The sequence below is a fragment of the Spermophilus citellus genome (genome assembly GCF_964194105.1).
Source record: "Spermophilus citellus genome assembly, chromosome: 4".
In the NCBI taxonomy this organism is placed as follows: Eukaryota; Metazoa; Chordata; class Mammalia; order Rodentia; family Sciuridae; genus Spermophilus; species Spermophilus citellus.
The window spans coordinates 130,139,515-130,160,996 of record NC_138185.1 but is presented as its reverse complement, the minus strand read 5'-3'; the positions used below and the strand labels follow the sequence as shown (position 1 = coordinate 130,160,996).

At 33.2% G+C, this 21,482-nt stretch overlaps 1 protein-coding gene across 1 annotated transcript in view; it reads left to right on the top strand.

Annotated features, from left to right (window-relative positions):
- Window positions 1-11,189, top strand: part of FGF7 (fibroblast growth factor 7) — a 60,142-nt gene extending 48,953 nt beyond the window's left edge. The window contains exons 3-4 of the mRNA XM_081292146.1: window positions 6,275-6,378; window positions 7,444-11,189. Coding sequence (XP_081148272.1) covers window positions 6,275-6,378; window positions 7,444-7,638 — 299 coding nt within the window. The 3' untranslated portion in view covers window positions 7,639-11,189. The remainder of the gene's footprint in view (window positions 1-6,274; window positions 6,379-7,443) is intronic.
- Window positions 11,190-21,482: the final 10,293 nt, after the last annotated feature.

The following is a 21,482-nucleotide window of genomic DNA, read 5'->3' as shown; positions in this document are numbered from 1 at the left end:
TAATATGATTAATCTGTGTAGGGTGCTCAGGAGATAACAATATCTGGGGTTCATGAAAATCTTAAAACAACCTTTATTATGGGGAAAAAATAAAAAGAGGTTTCCTATAATCAAAGACAGTTTGTTTATCCATTCATCTATTGGACACCTTGGTTGCAATTGTAAATAAAGATGCTATAAACATTCATGTTCAGATTTTTGTGTGGACATCAGTTTTGTAGTCAATAATGTAAATACCTATGGGATGATTGCTGGGTTGTATAATAAATTTATGTTTATTTTGTAAGAAACTGCCAAAGTGTCTTCCAAAGTGGCTGCATGTTCCATTCCTACTAGCAATAAGAGATGGTTTGAGTTACTTCGCATCCTTGCAAGCATATAGTACTGTCAGATTTTTGGATTTTAGTTATCATAGCAGATTTATTTATCTATTTATTTATGTATTTATTTGTACTGGGAATTGAACTCAGGGGCACTCGACCACTGAGCCACACTCCCCCACTTTTTTTTTAAAGATGAGAAAATTTGAACTTTAATATGGATGATAATTGTGATGGATTAGAAAGCATTAATACCTTTAAATCCATGAGTTCAAAATGCTTATTAAAATAAACAAATTGGCCACATATAATAGGAAATAGGAATCATTGTATTCTTTCTAAAGTTAGTAAATGAATGAAACACTTATCTTGGTTAACTAAATTGTGAGCATCACTTACTGATTCTCAAGCTTGGTCTACCTGTGCCATAGTACCATGTATTAATGCTCTGTATTTCAACTATTATTATGTATTCCATCCTGAGGATTCATAATTATTTCAAAATAGAACTCATTGTTCTGTTTCATATTGCTTACAGCTTCCTTTATCTCTGTTTTTTTAGAATTTTTAAATTTATATATGAGAGTGGAATGCATTACAATTATTATTACACATATAGCTCACATTTTTTCATATCTCTGGTTGTATACAAAGTATATTCACACAAATTAATGTCTTCATACATTTACATTGCATAGTAATGACCATCACATTCCACCATCATTTCTAACCCATACCTCTTTCTCTCCCCTCCAACCCCTCTGCTCTATCTAGAGTTTGTCTATTCCTCCCATGCTCCCCCTTCCTATCTCACTATGAATCAGCCTCCTTATATCAGAGAAAACATTCTGCATTTGGTCTTTTGGGATTGGCTAACTTCACCCAACATTATCTTCTCTAACTTCATCCATTTACCTGCAAATGCTATGATTTTATTCTCTTTTATTGCTGAGTAATATTCCATTTTGTATGTATGCCACATTTTTTTATCCATTCATCTATTGAAAGGCATCTAGGTTGGTCCCACAGTTTAGCTATTGTGAATTGTCCTGCTATAAACATTGATGTGGCTGTGTCCCTGTAGTATGCTGTTTTTAAGTCCTTTGGGTATAGACCGAGGAGAGGGATAGCTGGGTCAAATGGTGGTTACATTCCCAATTTTCCAAGAAATCTCCATACTGCTTTCCATACTGGCTGCACCAATTTGCAGTCCCACCAGCAGTGTATGAGTGTACTTTTTTCCTCACATCCTTGCCAACACTTATTGTTGTTTGTATTCATAATAGCTGCCATTCTGACTGGAGTGAGATGAAATCTTAGAGTAGTTTTGATTTGCATTTCTCTAATTGCTAGAGACCACTGCGCCATACCCCCAGCCCTTTTTTGTATTTTGTTTAGAGACAAGGTTTCACTGAGTTGCTTAGAGACTTGCTGTTGCTGAGGCTACCTTTGAACTCACAATTCTCCTGCCTCAGCCTCCACGGTCGTTGGGACTACTCATTTGTGCTGCCACACCAGGCTTATTATAGCAGTCTTATAGTGATATTTCATTGTAATTTTAATTTATAATTTCTACTAGCTTATGACATTGAGCATCTTTTCATATACTTATTTACCATCTTTGGTAAAGATGTCTATTCAGATGCTTCACCCACTTTTCAACTGTTTTTTTTTTTTAGTTGTTGTATCTTAAGAATTTTTTTTTAATACTTTAAAGATACTGGATGCATTTTATATACATGAATATATGTAAATGTATTTTATGATATAAAATGAATTAAATCTTTAGCCTTAAATATAATATAAATATATGATGATTAAGATTTTCCACCCAACAATCCAGTCTTGAAAGAAATATTGTTTTGTTTGTTTGATTTTTTTGGTGTTGTTGTTGATACCAGCTCCTACTCTTAATGTGCCCAAAGAAGGTAAATTTGGTCAAGGACAAAATTAAAAGTTCTAATTAGCTTAATTTTCTAATTATCTCAACTTTTTACAGCTTTAAAGTAATGTTTAGTTATGTTACCATGGCCATATTAATAATGTTCCCTTGAGACCATTTATATAAAGCTTAAAAGGTTCAGTAAAAACATATAATTAATATGCTGGAATAGGGGGTGGATTTCTGTGTGATGAGGCATTAAAATAACTTTTCAAACAGGAACATTAAAGAGTATTAAAATCATAATGCTATTTGTAATAAAGATAAAGAATTAGCATCAATTTCCAAAATACAAGATTAGGGGAATACCTAAAATTCTGGAAATAGATTTTGGAGAATATTTTTAAGTAATAACAACTTACCCCAATGCTCCTCAATTTTATTGCAAGTGTGATAAAGGTTTAAGTATTACATGGGCAAAGGGTTTAAATTAATTCATGAATGATTGAGCCACAGGGGGGTAAATAGGGAAACATTTAGGGCATATTCACTAATTTTTAAGAATGATATCCTAAATAATGAATTTATACTATTCATATTGTTGAGAAGACTTAAATGATCAATGTACTTCATATATTGTCTCAATTTTCATTTTTTTAGTGTATGAGTTGATCTCTCCCTCTTCTGAACTCTACTATTGTTATTATAGTCATTATATTAACAATTTGATTCACTATGTAATATTCCTCACCTCATTGGAAATAAATGTCCTATGAATTCTCTTATATAAACAATCTTCTCTTAAATAAAAAATAGAGATCCACAAGACAAACTCTCGTTTCCATCTTACATAAAACAACAGATATATTATAGATTAAAAAACCAACCAGGCATAGTAGTACATGCCTGTAATCCCAGCAGCTAGAGAGGCTGAGACAGGTGGATCACAAGATCTTTATAAATTGTATATTGTGTTCTTAAATAGATGTACTCAGCCTTAGAAACTTCAAGGAGCTAAACAACTCAGTGAGACGCTGTCTCTAAGTAAAATATAAAATAGGGCTGGGGATGTGGCTCAGTGGCTAAGTGTTCCCGAGTTAAATCCTTGGGACCAAAAAAAAAAAATCCCCCGAAACCAAGTAATAATTTATTTATGTTGGTAGCTAACTTAGTGTTTGCCTTTATATATTCTTATATTGTATTTTCTGAGCAATTTACTGACTCCTGAATTGGGGGGTGTGTATGTAGAATTCCATAATTTTGCATAGCTATTACTAAAACAGATATTTGTGGATATTAAAGAGAACATCACTTCCACTCTACCTAAACAAAAATGATTGTGTTAATTTTTTCATTTTTGAGTTTTCTGGAATAAAGAGGAACATAGTACATTGGACAAAACAGACTAGAAAACCAGGGTTGAAAGTGTATTGATTCTGCCAATACTGCCTTAATGTTTTACTCTTGATAATTAGACATGTTGATTTCCCAATGTGAAATAATTTTTTAAAAAATATACCAGGTAATTAAGAGTATAGGAACCTAGCCTTTTAAAAGTTTATTTTTATCCCAATTAAAGGGAAAATATTCATAAAGATTTATTGTTTTTGTATCTTTAACCCTAATATATGGAGGGGGGCAAGATTAGCAAAGTTTATCACTTATGGTCAGTGCAATGTAGAAATAGTGGGCAATGGACAGGCAAGGTATAGAGCAAAAGCTTTTGAGGGTAGAGCAATACAAGCATATTATCATGACCTGAGCTAAAAGGGAAGGCGTCCACAAATTATGTTTGCAGCATATATATGAAACAGATGACAACACTTTATCATCAATAGTTACATTTGATGAATATTTGTTCTGTAGAAACAAAAAAGCCAGCAAACATTACAGACTGCATTTTCTAACTATGGTCAATCATGAAAGGTATTCTAAGGCTTTGTATCAGTATTCTCCTTTTTATCTGAATAAAACACAATATTGAGTAAAAAGAGGAATGGCAGGAGTAAAGGGACTTGAAGTAAAGGAAAACATTGACTTCATAAAATTTTACATGGGTAGATCTTTATAAACTGTGTATTGTGTTCTTAAGTAGATGTACTCAATTTTGAAGACATATGTTGAATCAAAAAATTTCCTGAGTATTCCTCATTGTATAAGTACAAATTTAGCCTCCTGGGATTCTGAAGTATGATATATTATTTCCCTTTATTTTAATTTATTGAAAATGAAGAAGATTTAGAGTTTTCAGATAAAGGTCTCTAAGAAGGTAGTGCTTATCTTTGAATTGAGCCTGACATAGAATTGGCTCTCAGTGAAGCTTTGTTGAATGTTGTGTGACTACATCAGCATCACATTCTGTAATGTTCTTGTAAGTGATTACTAAAATTTCTACAGCCTCTTCAAGCCTGTGTTCTAAAAAGCTTTCTTCTCTTTTAATTATATTAATATATGTGTTTTATGTTTATATTAGGTGTTACCTTCTGGAGTTCAGAAACCAGAGCTGTTTTCTTAATTTGTATCCTAAAATTATGTTGGATTCTGTGTATTTGATGATGGTTTGTAAATATATAAAAATCAATACCCATTATTTTGCATTTTCTTCACAGACCCCAATTTCTAGATGAGCAGCTGTGAAACTCACAACTGGATGAGCTTTGACTAGAATATTGGGAAAAGGGCTTCTGTTTGCAGCATACTTATGAAACAGATGACAAAAAGTAGTTAGCCACACTAACTTCTGTGTTATAAACAGCAATTTTATTATTCAGATAAAAAACTGAAGCAAAAATAATAAATAAGAGGATGAAGTTCAGTTAGTACTGAAAAATATTTTCTGTTAATTACATGAATATTTCAGAAAAAAGCTTTTGGGGAGAATTTACACAAATAATTTTCATTTAGAATATTCTTTCCATTCTGTTAGGCACAGTGAAGAGAAAGTCTCAGGACTGAATCCCTATGCAAAAAGTACAGGTTATGTAAAAGATTCACTAAACTTTTAATTTACATCATTATAATATTTTACTATATTAATTATGTCATCAAAAATAATGTTAAGGGAGACATATAAGAAACTAGGTTAATTTTCTTATGTAAGTGCATGTTGTATGAAAAGAGTCTCAAAAAGATCTAAAAATTAATTAATAAAGTTATAAAAGTTTGGGCTGGGGATGTGGCTCAAGCGGTAGCGCGCTCGCCTGGCATGCGTGCGGCCCGGGTTTGATTCTCAGCACCACATACCAACAAAGATGTTGTGTCCACCGAGAACTAAAAAATAAATATTAAAAATTCTCTCTCTCTCTCTCTCTCTCTCTCTCTCTCTCTCCCTCTCTCACTCTATCTTTAAAAAAAAGTTATAAAAGTTTATATGCACAGAATAAATAATTGTTATAATTAGTCTTTTCATATATCAAAAACATTTTAAACACTTTTTAAAAAGCAATGGGCTTTGTTTGTTATCATTTATAATTGCTTCTCTTGGAATTTTATCCATTTTCTCTATATTCAAGAATTATTCTGCCATCATTAAAAGATGAATTTTAACCAAACAGAAGAACAAAAATGTATGTTAGCTTATTATATACTTTTATAGTATTGCATTATGATTAAGAGCCAAACTGTCTGAGTTCAAAGTCTAGTTCTGCCTCTTTGTTTTCTGATCTGTGAAATGGGGTTAACAAGAATACCTGCTTTGTCAACTATTGTGTTGATTCCATGAGTTGATATTAAAGACCCTAGAATAATCCTTGGCATGTGGTAGGAGTTTAAAAAAACAATAGTTTTTTTCTTCCTATACTAAGTTAGAAATGTAGTTCTAGAGAATAAGTCTGAATATGTAACTATTTCTTCAAACACAGATATCTAAAAAATAAAAAAGTATCAGTTTATACTTCCCATATTAAGTGACTAGTGTTTGTGTGTATGTGTAAAGGGTAGGGGGATGTGAGCTGAGGAAACAAGTATAGTAATACTCTCAACAACTTTCAGGTAAAACATAAATAATGGCTGTTCTTGGATAATCTGCAAAGTTGAGTGAATACTTGATATATCTTTCTGTGACTTTTTGCAGATATCATGGAAATCAGGACAGTAGCGGTTGGAATTGTGGCAATCAAAGGGGTGGAAAGTGAATACTATCTTGCAATGAACAAGGAAGGAAAACTTTATGCAAAGGTATTTATACTTTATAATTTAGACTTAATTTTTCAAACTTGTTTTTAATCAAAACATCTTGCCTTTCTGAAAAGTAAAAATAGAATTAATTTCTCTCTAATGGTATAATTTAATAATTTAAAATGCTATAAGCCCAAGCGTGACAAAAAACATATTTATGTGACCTTGGACTTTGCTTAAGCTATCTGAACTTTGGTTTCTTCATCTGCAAAATGAGTTGGAATAATTGACCTCTAAGGATACTTCCAGTTCTATACTTCCACATGCATTTCAGATACTTGAAACTGAAAATTTCCATCTCTCAGAGTTAAAGCTCTTTTTGTTAAAGTTCACCCATTTGCACATTGCTGACATGAAAATTCTTGGGAGAAAAATCCTGAAGAGTTCAGTTCATTTATCAACATCAATCTCACAATCATGGGATTTGAACTATAAGCATTCACATTGTTCCCACTTTATTACAATGTAAAATATGTAACAGTTCATGCCACCGTAATAAAGTATAATTGACTTTCTTTTGTGTTTCCATAGCCCAACATAATGCCTGGCACAAGCAAAAAACGTAATATAGGTTTAATTGATTAAATGAACGATTGCATAGATGAACAAACAAATTAACTTTTTATTTCCTATTACCATTGAAGACAATGTAGTGGCAAACAAGGAAAGGATATGAAATGGGTCCTGCATCTAAGAGAGACAGAGGCTCTACTAACTACACAAAATTTCCAGTGGTTGGAGGAAAATGAGAGCTATTAATTAAGGAGAAATAGGTCCTAATATTAAAGAACAGTAGAAAGTGACTGCCAAAAAGTGACATTATTGAGACCATGTTGCATAACTAAATATGTATTATTATCTTTTTTGTTTTATTTTGTTTTAGATTTAAGATTTTGGAGGGTCAATATACTATATAGATATATTTAATAAACGATATTAGGCCTGATCAATCTGAGGTTAAAAAAGTTATATATACTTCAGTCCTACCAAATGTTATCTATTTACTTATTGTTTAATTGAACACCTTAAAAACTCATGTAAATATGTTGTTTGTTGTTCTAACAGAAAGAATGCAATGACGACTGCAACTTCAAAGAATTAATTCTGGAAAACCACTACAACACATATGCATCAGCTAAATGGACACACAGTGGAGGAGAAATGTTTGTTGCCTTGAATCAAAAGGGAGTTCCTGTAAGAGGGAAAAAGACAAAGAAAGAACAAAAAACAGCCCACTTTCTTCCTATGGCAATAACCTAATCATACATGGTATATAAGAAACCAGTTCTAGCAGGGAGATTTCTTTAAGTGGACTGTTTTCTTTCTTTCTTTTCTTTCTTTCCTTTTTTTTTGAAGTAACCAAGAAAGGCTGGAAAACTACTGAAAAACTGATCAAGCTGGACTTGCGCATTTATGTTTATTTTAAGAGACTGCATTAAAGAAAGAGTTGAAAAATATACACAAAAATCAGATTTAGTAATAAAAGTTGTAAAAAATTGTAAAACTGGTTGTACAATCATGGTGTTAGTAATAGTAATGTTCTTCTTAAATTAATTTACCCTTAAGAGTATGGTAGATTTGATTATCTGATAATGATTATTTAAATATTCCTCTCTGCTTATAAAATGGCTGCTATAATAATAATAATGCAGATGATGTTATATAAGATATGTCAGACCCTAAAGGCTGCTGAAATGATTTGTCAGATAATCAAGCCAACACTAAGGAAGATGAGCAGTAATTTGAAATGCTTTCCAATGAAAAATTATAATCCACTTAAGCTCTAATCAGAAAAAATCTATTATGGAAATGAATAAGATAGACCATTTTACAAAATTATTGGCTTAGAACATGCTTGTACTTATTAACAAGAACAAAATTCTTAATGCTGCTCAAATTGAAAGGCTATTGCTCCAAGGATGTTTTTAAAAATTTTGTATGTAAAATAGCAATAATGATGATAATACTGTATTTCATCTCACTTGCCACAAAATAACATTTTATAATCCCTAGAAGTAAAATTCAGAAATGTTTAAATTTTTTCGAGTAACATAATCTATCTTTTGTACAATTCATATTTGGGAATATGACTTTTAATAATGTTCTCCCCATAAATAATCATGCTTTTTTTCTGTGGTTACAGCATTAAACTCTATTTTAAGTTGTATTTGAACTTTATTGTTTTGTTATTTAAGTTTATGTTATTTATAAAAGACAACCTTAATAAGCTGTATCTGTTTCATATGCTTTTAATTTTAAAGGAATAACAAAAGCGTCTGGCTGAACTGCAAATTTCCCCTCCCCCTGTGACCAACACCAAGACTAGTACACAACACTGGGGCCAGCAAATTCTGGATGGCAGACAAAAATGACAGCCTGCAGCAATTCTTACAATAGAAGTCTCACAAGGAATAATACAAATATGTGAAAAATGTTTTGCCACAACACTCTCACCAATTAAATTGGATCGTATAAGTAAAATCATTACAGATGAAAGCAGTTACAGAATTTTAAAGTTAGAATATATTTGAGTGCATGAGTAGAACTGTATCATTAAAAAAAAACTGTGTCTATTAAAAGTTAATTTTCTAACCTCTAGAAATATCCACCATCCAAAATATGAAAGTTATTTTCCTGTTAGATGGCAAGAGCACAATGCTCCAAATACAGAATATAGTTAGGGATACGAGCCCCTGAATACCATGAGGGCTTGAGGTGAGGCCACTGATATCAGGCTTATCAGAAAGACAAGTAACTATTTCAAAATTCTTCCTTTGGCAGATGTTGGCAGTACTTTTTATGTTGTGCTTTTAATTTCAAAATGTTTGTCATTCAATCCCTTTACATTATGTAAAATATTATTTGGTAACACATCAATAAGAGAGTTATATGAAAAAGTTTTGTCAAGAGAAATAGTAGTTATTTGATTTTCTTATGTTTTACCTACATGATCAGGCTTCAGGAAGCTAGGAAGAATTGCCCTTACTCAGATGAACTCTGGGAAGATGCTACATAATTATTACTACATAATTTAAAGACCTTACTAATCTAGGTCCTTAGATCAGGCTTCTGTGACTGAAATCTTGTGAGCATATTGAGGGGAGAGGAGAACTAACATTTTTCATATTTGTTTCCTTAGTGTTTAGCAGAGTGTTTATCCATAATTGATTTTCTGGTATGAATTAAGTCAATGTTTGAATAGCAAAGAAAAGTTGTAATGAATACTTCACTTAAAATTGAAGTGAAACATTATTATGCAGAGACTTATATGGAAATAGTATATAAACACATACACGATGTAGTTAGACAAAACCTATAGTTGTAAATCCATTTCTAGTAGTATAGGTTATCTAAAATAATCTTTCTAAGACCTTTTACTTTTAATTCTTGTTTTTTTTTTGCTCCAATTTTCACATTTATCATGCAAGTTTTAGGAAATAAAATCTGTTTTAGTTACATATATTTAGAGTTATAGACTCTTAAAAACTTTATGAGAACTTCATCCTTCTTAGTTATTTGTAGATCAGGAAAATGAGTTTTTTTAAATACCCAGATAGATGCAGAACTGTCACAAGAGTCTAGGTTACTTAGCATATGCTTATTACTCATAGATTATTATGAATATTAGCACATGGCCTCCAGGTTTTGTTTAGTTTTTATTTCTATTGAGAAATGATTTTTACATTTGCAAACAATTATGATCCATTTGGTAATTTACTTCATATACAATATTCATCTATACTGTGATAATTTCACCCAAAAGGAGAAAACAAATGATGCAATTCTTAATTCTGACTCCTATTCAACTTTCATGTACATCTCTTTTATAAATGGAAAGCACTGTGAAAAGTATCCTTATAAGCAACATAATCCTTTCTACAAAGCTCTTTAAAAGAGAAAATTAGGTAAACACATGGGTTTCCAGAAACAAGAAATAAAAAATTAAAAGAACATGAAATGTTAATAAAATAAATAATGAAAGTTACTTTCAATGCACTAAGTGAACTAAAACATTTTGCCATAGATAAGTCATAATAAAAGTTGGCAGCCTTTGAGTTGGTTATAAAATTTGGCGATTTAATGACAAGAGAGAAAGGATGCTGATTTTTTAGAGTGCCAAAGAACATAAAGACTGCCTATGCAGTCTAGCTGTGATAAAAGCAATTCTGTAAATACAAAACCCTGAAGCTGTACCCTCAGATTTTTCTATTAAAATACCTATAAATAGAAGAATTATAGGGTGATAATCTAGGGAATAATATAGACAGTTCACCAATGACAGAAAGTTTCCTGAAAATATTTTCTCTTAAAATGTCTGTGATTTTTGCATATTACTTCAAAATATGTTCATATTTATTTTAAAATAAAAATGTCTTCTACTAACACCAGTAAGCAAAATTAAAGACTCAGGACATACAAGTTTTATCATGAGGCTTTATTTACACCTCTACTCCAATACTTGGGGATAAATCAGATACAAGAGATCTTATATAGTCTAGTTTTACATTTAAGTAACACAGTGCTCAAGGAATGCAAAACTTATCTAACTTCACTATGTCCAGAAGTGATATTAAAAACATTTAATAGTCAGGGTGGGTGGTTCCTGTTCAATTCGAATATACCACTGATCATCAGAATGGATGAAGGCCACTATGACTAACTATGGATACCAGGTGATTATCAACTCTGACCATTTCTGTGATCATCTAGAACAGTTTGGGGAAAATATCTATAAATTGATCTCTCTTGTTTGTGTCTTTAAAGTGTATCTTCATATCAAATAGTTAATTAAAACTTCATTTCTGTTTCAGCATTGTTGTCAGTCTTCTATTTATTAAACCATTTTTATTCCATTATATTCTACTATATTTATTTAATACAAGGGCTGCTGCCTTCAATGAAAGTGACATGTTTCCACATATGCTCCCACCTATCCTCCAACTTTGGTTTGTCAAGAAAATTTATTCTCTTGAATTGAGGAGACTTGACAGGAAGAAAGAAATAATAAAATCCTAGTCTTCCCAACAATTTTCAATTTCTTCCTTTTTCAAATGTTTCCTCCAGGCAACCAGGTATTTTCTATTACCTGAGAAGATACCTCTTATACTTCCTTTTATTTTCTGATTATTATGTTCTCTTTTCCAAATCGTCATCATTAAATATATGAGAGCCTACACAATTTTTTTCTTTTACAGTATCAATACCTACATCCTAATAATTGAAATGTCAGATAAATAATAATATTCAGCTTGAAGATGACAAACACTTTTCTTGATGAATCCAGCCTTGTATTAGTTATTTATTGCTGTATAACAATTAAAACTTCATTTAGCCATTTTGTGGTCCAGGAACTTGGGTATAGGTCAGCTAAATATCTCTGATTGTAATCCCTTATAAAATTGCAATCAAGTTTTTAACCAGGACTGCAGTCATCTATCTTAACACTCAATTCAAAGAGGGATCCAGCTCAGATCCTTACTGATGACTGGCTAGACATAATTTCTTCACTGTATGGGTCTCCAATAGCACTGCCTATAATAGTATTCTGAAGAGCAAGGAACCAGAGAGTGAGAGTGCCCCAAATAGAAGTTACAGTTAAAAAAAAAATTTCAAATACAATGTTACTTTGTTTACACCTATGGGACGGTATTACCCAAGGGCATAAGGGTACAAACATAAGAGGATCACTGAAGGCCATCATACAGACTGCCTAAAACAAGTTATAAACTAGATGCTTTTAAGACCACCATCGTAATCCGCTTGAATCAAATGTATGAAATATGATATTTCAAGAGCTTTGTAATGTTTTGAACAACTAATAATAATAATAAAAAGACCACCATCATAAATTTGGGTTATGATTTTCAGTGGTGAGCCATTTAGCAGAAAAACAGATGACACAGGCATATTCTCTTTGGAGACAGTTTTGATCCATTCCTGAGGAATACTGAGGGATACTGTATATAGTCCTTTATTATATGGAAAATTTTAAGAAAAGGTTTGAACCACAGTTAGGACTTCTGCCCAAGTTACAGCTCCTTAGAAATCTTAAGATAGCTGGAAAACTAATAATATCACTTTTACCTCCACATGAAAGAAATAACCTGCCTTCAGATTCAGTCTGATAATAATCCCACCCTTCACTGCTTTCCTTGGGAGAGTAAGATTATAGATGTTGAATTTTGTTTCAGCCAGATAGAGTTTTATCCTAGATGGCAGAGGAATTCAGTCACAAGTTGTCTAAGACCATCTGAGCATAGGGAGTCCTAAGACGACATGAAAATCATTGATTTCAATGCTAGGTACATATCAGAAATACCTGGTGTTTTGTTTGCTTGCTTGCTTTTTGTTGTTGTTGTTGTTTTTAAAATAATGAAGAGAAAATCCATTTTCAGGCAAATCACATTAGTATATCTAGGATGGGGCACAGGTAATATTATTTTTATAAGTCTTAGGGGTCCTGATGTGCCTCTGCAATTGAGGTCTAATTAGAACAATAGGGGGCAGGGGTGTAAAAAACTTACTTAGGAATTATACCTGGTTTTCTATCTTTGTCTTTTCTTTCTTAAACAGTTTGAAGAACTATTATTTAAAAATTTCTCTTGGTTTTCCTAGATCCCTTCATGTTTTACTATCATTACTGGAGTTAAAATAAAATACAAACACCAGAAGGAGAACTACATTTATTTTTGCATTAAAATAAATAATCAATAAAAAAAAAAAAATTTGGCTTTTCAAAAAAAAAAAAAAAAATAATTACAGAATACAAAGTGCACAAAAGTTTCCTCCCCACTGTAATCCATTTTCAAAGACAGCAGCTAGAGTGATTCTATTAAAATATATTTCAGATCATATAAAATTTTTCTGTTCAAAACCGCAATCATTTTCCACGTTACAGAACAGAATATCAAATCCTTTTAGAAGTCTATGGAGTAGCATACAAAGAAAGGAATTAAAAACGTTTATGTTGAATAAGGCATGGGAAAGGCCACAGGAAAAAATAATAAACATATAGAATTCAGATTGCTTGGCAGATATTATAGAATTTTCAGTTCATTTTAGATAAATTGAAAATGGACATTATAGACCATATTTAATGGGTATGAAAATTATTAGAATCATACTCAGAAAAAAGGCCATAGTCCTGCATCAAAATTTGACAAATGAATACACTTTTTTATATTTGCAGTAAGCATAAAATATTTAAGGCATACATCTATATCTGTATATCTCTACCTATTTTTATTATATATAAAATTATTCCATACTCAAATTTTTTTCTATTAATCAATCAATTAATGGATTTGACTAGGCTAAATAAGAGGGCTTCTATTTTACTATTTTTTATATAACTCCTTTGATATTGTTGTTATTTTGGTTGTTTCCAAATTTTCACTAATATACATATGCATATTTTTGTCTAAACTTCTTTATACTTCTAATTTTTTTCTTAGGATATTTACAAGAAATAGAATTGAAAAATTGATTTTCAGAAAGTTTTTTTTCCAAAATATATTCCAATCAACACTGCTAGAAAATATTATCTTACATAAAATAAGAAAGGCACAGAATGACAAACTCTGCATGATCTCACTCAATAGAAGCTAAAAATGTTGATCACATAGAACTAGAGGGTAGCACAGAGGTCACTGGAGACTAGGAAGAGGAGATATAGAAAGGGTAGAGAACAAGTTGGAAGGGATATAGTTGGAGAGGAAAATAGTTCTAATGTCCTATTACACAGTAGGGTAACTATAGTCTATAATAACTAATTATTCATTTCCAAATAATTATAAGTGATGAGTTTGAATGTTCCAACACATATAAATGATAATATTTGAGGAGATGGAAATGCTTAATTATCCTTATTTGATAATTACATATTTTATATATACATCAAATTATAATAATGGACTTCAAAATAAGTACAAATATTTTATATCAATTTAAAAATAAAATCAATAAGAGAATAAAAGCTAACTAAAGTATGAGAATGAAAATTTGAATATTCATTCATTCATTGATATGCATATGCTGAGCCATCCTTCCATCCCTGGAATAATCCCACTTTCATCATGATGTATAATGTTTTTGGTATGCTGTTGGATTTGGCTTGCTAATATCTTGTTGAGGATTTTTGCTGTATTTATCATGGATATTGATCTGTAGTTTTTTTTTGTCTTTGTATGGTTTTATGAACAGTGTAATGCTGACATCATAGAAAGTGATTGGTAGAGTTCCCCGCTTTTCATTTTTTTTTTTTGGAATAATTGAGAATAATTAGCATTAGCTTTTCAAAAAATAGTTTGGAGAATTCAGCAGTGAAGCCATCAGCTCCTGGGCTTTTCTTTGTTGGTATACTTTTAATGGTTGGTTTAATCCAGTAGCTTGTTACTTTTATGTTCAGATTTTCTATGTCTTCATGGTACAATTTTGGTAGGTTATATGTGTCCAAAAATTCATTTATTTCTTCTATGTTTTCCAAAGTGTTGGCATATAGTTGTTCATAATAGTCTTAATATTCCTTTATATTTCTGTGGTATCAGTTGTAACCTCTCCCTTTGAATCTCTGATTATATTTATTTGGTATTCTTTGTTTTCTTCTTAGCTATTCTGGCTAAAGGTTTGTTGATTTTGTTTACCCTCTCAAAAACCCAACTCTTGAGTATTTCTTTTTAGTCTCTATTTATTTCCTCTCTGATCTTTATAATTTCTTTCCTTCTACTAATTTTGGATTTGGTTTTTCCTTGCTTTTCTAGTTCCTTGAGTTGCATGTTTAGTTTGTTTATTTGAAATCTCTCTCTCTCTCTCTCTCTCTTTGCTTTAGGTGCTTATTACTATAAACTTTCCTCTTAATATTGCTTTGCTGTAATCCACAGGCTATGGTAGGTTTTATATTCACTTTCATTTGTTTTAAGAAACTTCAGTTTATTTTTTGATTCCTTCATTGATCCATTGATAGTTCAACAGCATGTTAGTTTTCATGTATTTGTATAACTTCTAAAGTTCCTCTTGTTGACTTATCATTATTCCATTGTAATCAGAGAAGATACATGCTATGATTTTAATTTTTTGAAGTTATTGAGACTTGTTTTGTGGGCTAGTATATTATCTATCCTGGAAAATGTTCCATGTGCTAATGAGAATAATGTAATTTCTGCAGCTGTTGGATAAAATGGTTTGCAAATGTCTATTAGGTTGACTTTAACATTTCTCTTTTGATTATTTTTGTCTGGATGATCTGTTCATTGATGGAAGTGGGGTGCTGAAGTCCTCAGCTATTATTGTATGGAAGTCTGTCTCTTTATTTTTTAGATTTAATAATATTTGCTTTATATAATTGGATACCCCAGTATTAAGTGCATATATATTTTAGTTCTTATTTACTCTTGTTGAATTGATCCCTTTATCATTGCCTTGTTTATCTCTTTTTATAGTGTTGGTTTCAAGTCCATTTTATCTTATATAAATGTAGCTACTCCAGCTCCCTTTTGGTTTTCACTTGTGCGGAATATCTTTTGTCCAGCCTCTCACTTTTAATTATGTATGTATTATTGATGAACTGAGTTTCTCATAGGCAGCATATATTTGGCTCTTGTTTTTTTTAACCCATTTAGCCACTCTATATTCTTGACTAGGAAATTTAATTTGTTTATGCATTCAAGGTTATCATTGATAAGTCAGAATTTAACCCTTCCATTTTATTTTCTAATTGCTCTATATATTTTAGTCCATTTCAGATAGGAACAAGATGGCCACGAATAGAGTGCATCACACCCCGTGTACCACGTCACTGCGCAGGTGAATAACGAGTTAGAACGACAAAAAGCTATCTTGTTAGGAATTTACAGCAAAATTGGGGTGCACCGAAACCTAGAGGAAGGATTTCCATCACTGAGGACCGGTTATTGAGTTTCAAACGCGAGTCAACTGTACGACTGGAGATCCAGGCTGAATGATCCGCCGACCGCCACACGGCCCGCCACGCAGCCCACCCTGCGGCTACAGACGGTGGGGTGCCGCCGAGAAGCGACCAGCAAGCAGAGAGAAACGGTGCTATGGATTCTGTGGAGTCCTGCTGGCTGGGCTCTCACTGAGCTCCGGGCTGAGGTCGGGGTTTGAGACGGGGAAGGAAGCGGTCCAGTTCTATCCCCCACAACGGAAAGTCCACCAAGGAAGCCAGCGGCCACCATCTTGGAGAGCTGACGTCACCACCACCAGTTTCCGACAGATTGCAACAATAAAACAGGTGTGTGTTACTCAGCCCATCTCCCATACAGCAGGGAATTTGCATAAAATCTCTCCCAGGCTTTCTGGGGGAGGGATTATCAGAACAAGCCTGCATAGAGATGCGGGGAAAGGTAGAGACACCTGACCTCCAACTCCCCCTCCCATCAGCGGTGAAAATGAAACCTGTCTTGCCAGCTCTGGGTGAGGGGCAAGTGGAAAAAATCAAAACAATAGGGTGCCAGTTCCCAATAGCCACCCTCCACACCCAGCAATCTGCAGGCCCAGAGTACAGTTTGAACTGCCGAGAGGCATCACACAGGGGAAGGCCTGGCTAGCAGGAGAAGCCAGGGGACGAGAGGCCAGGCCCTTGAGACTGGGCGGCTGGAGACCGCCCGCCCGCCAGCGACCGCTTGGCTAGACCCCGAGGTGCAGCCCAGCAGGTAAGGCGCAGAGACTCTAGGAAGAGGTCTATAGCCAGGCCTTCATGAAGTAGCCAACCGGGAGCTGAAACCAACCTGAGAAAGACCAGTCCCACCCCTCCCTTTGGACACCTCAGCAAGGAGCCTGGGGCCCGCCATAGCAGAGAGGTGACGTCACCGGAGTTCGGCCGATGGAATTCCTTCCCAGTGGAATCCACTTTAGCAGGAGAGAGCAGAAACACAGCAATCACACAGAGCTGGAAAGTAATGTGAACAACATGAAAAAACAAGGGAAAAAAGGATTACAAACAATGCAGGACAACTTAAATCTACAGGAGGACCTAGAAGCATCAGAAACAGAGATAGGGAAAGAACTCAAGGCATACCTAACTCAGATGGAACGGAATATTAGAGAAGACATGAGACAGCAAGCCCAAGCAATGAAAGTATATTTTGAAAATGAATTAAACAAACAAATTCAAATGGCAAAGAACAAGCTTTACCAGGAGATAGAGATTTAAAAAAAAATCAAACAGTAATCCTAGAAATGCAGGAAACTATAAACCAAATTAAAAACTCAAACGAGAATATTACAAATAGACTAGATCAAGTAGAAGTCAGAACATCAGATAATAAAGACAAAGTTTACCAACTTGAAAAGAATATAGTCAACACAGAAAGGATGCTTAAATCTCACGAGCAATCTATTCAAATGATATGGGATGTCATAAAAAAACCAAACTTGAGAGTCATCGGGATAGAAGAAGGTATAGACGTTCAAACCAAAGGAATGGACAACCTATTAAATGAAATAATTCTAGAAAACTTCCCAGAGATGAAAGATGGAATGGATTGCCAAATCCTGGAAGCCTACAGGACCCCAAACATTCAAAACCATAATAGACTAACTCCAAGACATATAATTATGAAGATAGCCAATGTACAGAACAAGGAGAGAATATTAAAAGCTACGAGAGAAGGGAGACAGATTACATTCAGGGGTTAACTAATTAGGTTAATGACTGATTTTTCATCACAGACTTTGAAAGCGAGAAGATCCTGGAACAATGTATTTCAAATGCTAAAAAATAATGGATTCCAACCAAGAATACTGTATCCAGCAAAATTAAGCTTCACATTTGACAATAAAATTAAAATATTTCACAATAAACAAAAGCTAAAAGAATTCGCAGCCAGAAAACCAGCACTGCAAAGCATTTTTAGCAAAATACTACAAGAAGAGGAATTGAAAAATAGCGCCCAAAACTAACAGTGGGAGGTATCTCAGTAAAGGGGGAGGAAAATAACCAAAGAGGAAAAACTAGCCAAACTCAAATAAATAAATAAATAAACATGACTGGAAGTACAAACCATATTTCAATTGTAACCTTAAATGTTAATGGGCTAAATTCACCAATCAAGAGACATAGGCTAGTAACCTAGATTAAAAAAACAAATCCAACAATATGCTGCCTTCAGGAGACTCATATGATAGGAAAAGACATACACAGGCTGAAGGTGAAAGGTTGGGAAAAATCATACCACTCACATGGTCCTTGGAAGCAAGCAGGAGTGGCCATACTCATATCAAATAAAATCAACTTCAAACCTAAGTTAATCAAAAAGGATAAAGAAGGACACTATATACTGTTAAAAGGAACCATCCACCAACAAGACATAACAATTATCAATTTGTATGCACCAAACAATGGAGCTGCAACGTTCATAAAACAAACTCTCCTCAAGTTCAAGAGTCAAATAGACCACAACACAATAATTACGGGTGACTTCAACACACCACTCTCGCCATTAGATAGATCCTCTAGACAAAAGCTGAATAAAGAAACTATAGAACTCAATAACACAATCAATAACCTAGACTTAACTGACATACATAGAATATATCAACCATCATCAAGTGGATATATGTTCTTCTCAGCAGCACATGGATCCTACTCAAAGATAGATCATATATTATGCCATAGGGCAACTCTTAGTAAATATAAAGGTGTGGAGATAATACCATGCACCATATCTGATCATAATGGAATGAAACTGGAAATCAATGATAAAAGAAGGAAGGAATAATCCTGCATCACCTGGAAAATGAACAATATGTTACTGAATGATCAATGGGTTACAGAAGACATAAAGGAGGAAATAAAAAAAATTATTAGAGATAAATGGCAATACAGACACAACATACTGGAATCTATGGGACACAATGAAAGCAGTTTTAAGAGGAAAATTCATTTCCTGGAGTTTTTTCCTCAAAAAAAGAAAAAAACCAACAAATAAAAGAACTCACACTACATCTTAAAACTGTAGAAAAGGAAGAGCAAAACAACAGCAAATGTAGTAGAAGACAAGAAATAATTAAAATCAGAGCAGAAATCAACAAAATTTAAACAAAAAAAACATTGAAAAAATTGATAAAACTAAAAGTTGGTTCTTTGAAAAAAAAATAAGATTGACAGGCCCTTAGCCATGCTAACGAAGAGAAGAAGAGAGAGAACTCAAATTACCAACATACAGGATAAAAAAGGCAATATCACAACAGACACTACAGAAATACAGAAGATAATTAGAAAGTATTTTGAAACCCTATATTCCAATAAAATAGAAGATAGTGAAGATATCGATAAATTTCTTAAGTCATACGATCTGCCCAGATTGAGTCAGGAAGACACACACAATTTAAACAGACCAATAACAAAGGAAGAAATAGAAGAAGCCATCAAAAGACTATCAACCAAGAAAAGCCCTGGACTGGATGGGTATACAGCGGAGTTTTACAAAACCTTCAAAGAAGAATTAATACCAATACTTTTCAAGCTATTTCAAGAAATAGAAAAAGAAGGAGCTCTTCCCATTCATTCTATGAGGCCAACATCACCCTGGTCCCGAAACCAGACAAAGACACTTCAAAGAAAGAAAACTACAGACCAATATCTCTAATGAACTTGGATGCAAAAATTCTCAATAAAATCCTGGCGAATCGAATACAAAAGCATAACAAAAAAATTGTGCACCATGATCAAGTAGGATTCATCCCTGGGATGCAAGGATGGTTCAATATACGGAAATCAATAAATGCTATTCACCATATCAATAGACTTAAAGATAAGAACCATATGATCATATCGATAGATGCAGAAAAAGCATTCGACAAAGTACAGCATCCCTTTATGTTCAAAACACTAGAAAAAAACTAGGGATAACAGGAACTTACCTCAACATTGTAAAAGCTATATATGCTAAACCTCAGGCTAGCATCATCCTAAATGGAGAAAAACTGAAGGCATTCCCTCTAAAATCTGAAACAAGACAGGGATGCCCTCTCTCACCACTTCTATTCAACTTAGTTCTTGAAATACTAGCCAGAGCAATTAGAAAGACAAAAGAAATTAAAGGCATAAAAATAGGAAAAGAAGAACTTAAGTTATCACTATTTGCAGATGATATGATAATATATCTAACAGACCCAAAAGGGTCTACAAAGAAACTGCTAGAGTCAATAAATGAATTCAGCAAAGTGGCAGGATATAAAATCAACACACATAAATCAAAGGCATTCCTGTATATCACAACAAAACTTTTGAAATGTAAATGAGGAAAACCACTCCATTCACAATATCCTCAAAGAAAATAAGATACTTGGGAATCAACCTAACAAAAGAGGTGAAAGATTTATACAATGAAAACTACAGAACCCTAAAGAGAGAGAGAGAAGAAGATCTAGAAGATGGAAAAATGTACCCTGTTCATGGATAGGCAGAACTAACATCATCAAAATGGCGATATTACCCAAAGTTCTCTACAAGTTTAATGCGATGCCAATCAAAATCCCAATGGCATTTCTTGTAGAAACAGATAAAGCTATCATGAAATTCATATGGAAAAACAAAAGACTCAGAATAGCAAAAGCAATTCTAAGCAGGAAGTGTGAATCTGGAGTTATAGTGATACCAGATTTCAAATTGTACTACAGAGCAATAGTAAAAAAACAGCATAGTACTGGTACCAAAACAGGCAGGTGGACCAATGGTACAGAATAGAGGACACAGAGACCAATCCACAAAATTACAACTTTCTTATATTTGATAAAGGGGCTAAAAGCATGCAATGGAGGAAGGATAGCATCTTAAACAAATGGTGCTGGGAAAACTGGAAATCCATATGCAACAGAATGAAGCTGAACCCCTTTCTCTCACCGTGCACAAAAGTTAACTCAAAATGGATCAAAGAGCTTGATATCAAATCAGAGACTCTGCAACTGATAGAAGAAAAAGTTGGCTCCGATCTACATATTGTGGGTTTGGGCTCCAAATTCCTTAATAGGACGCCCATAGCCCAAGAGTTAATAACAAGAATAAACAAATGGGACTTACTTAAACTAAAAAGTTTTTTCTCAGCAAGAGAAACAATAAGAGAGGTAAATAGAGAGCCTACCTC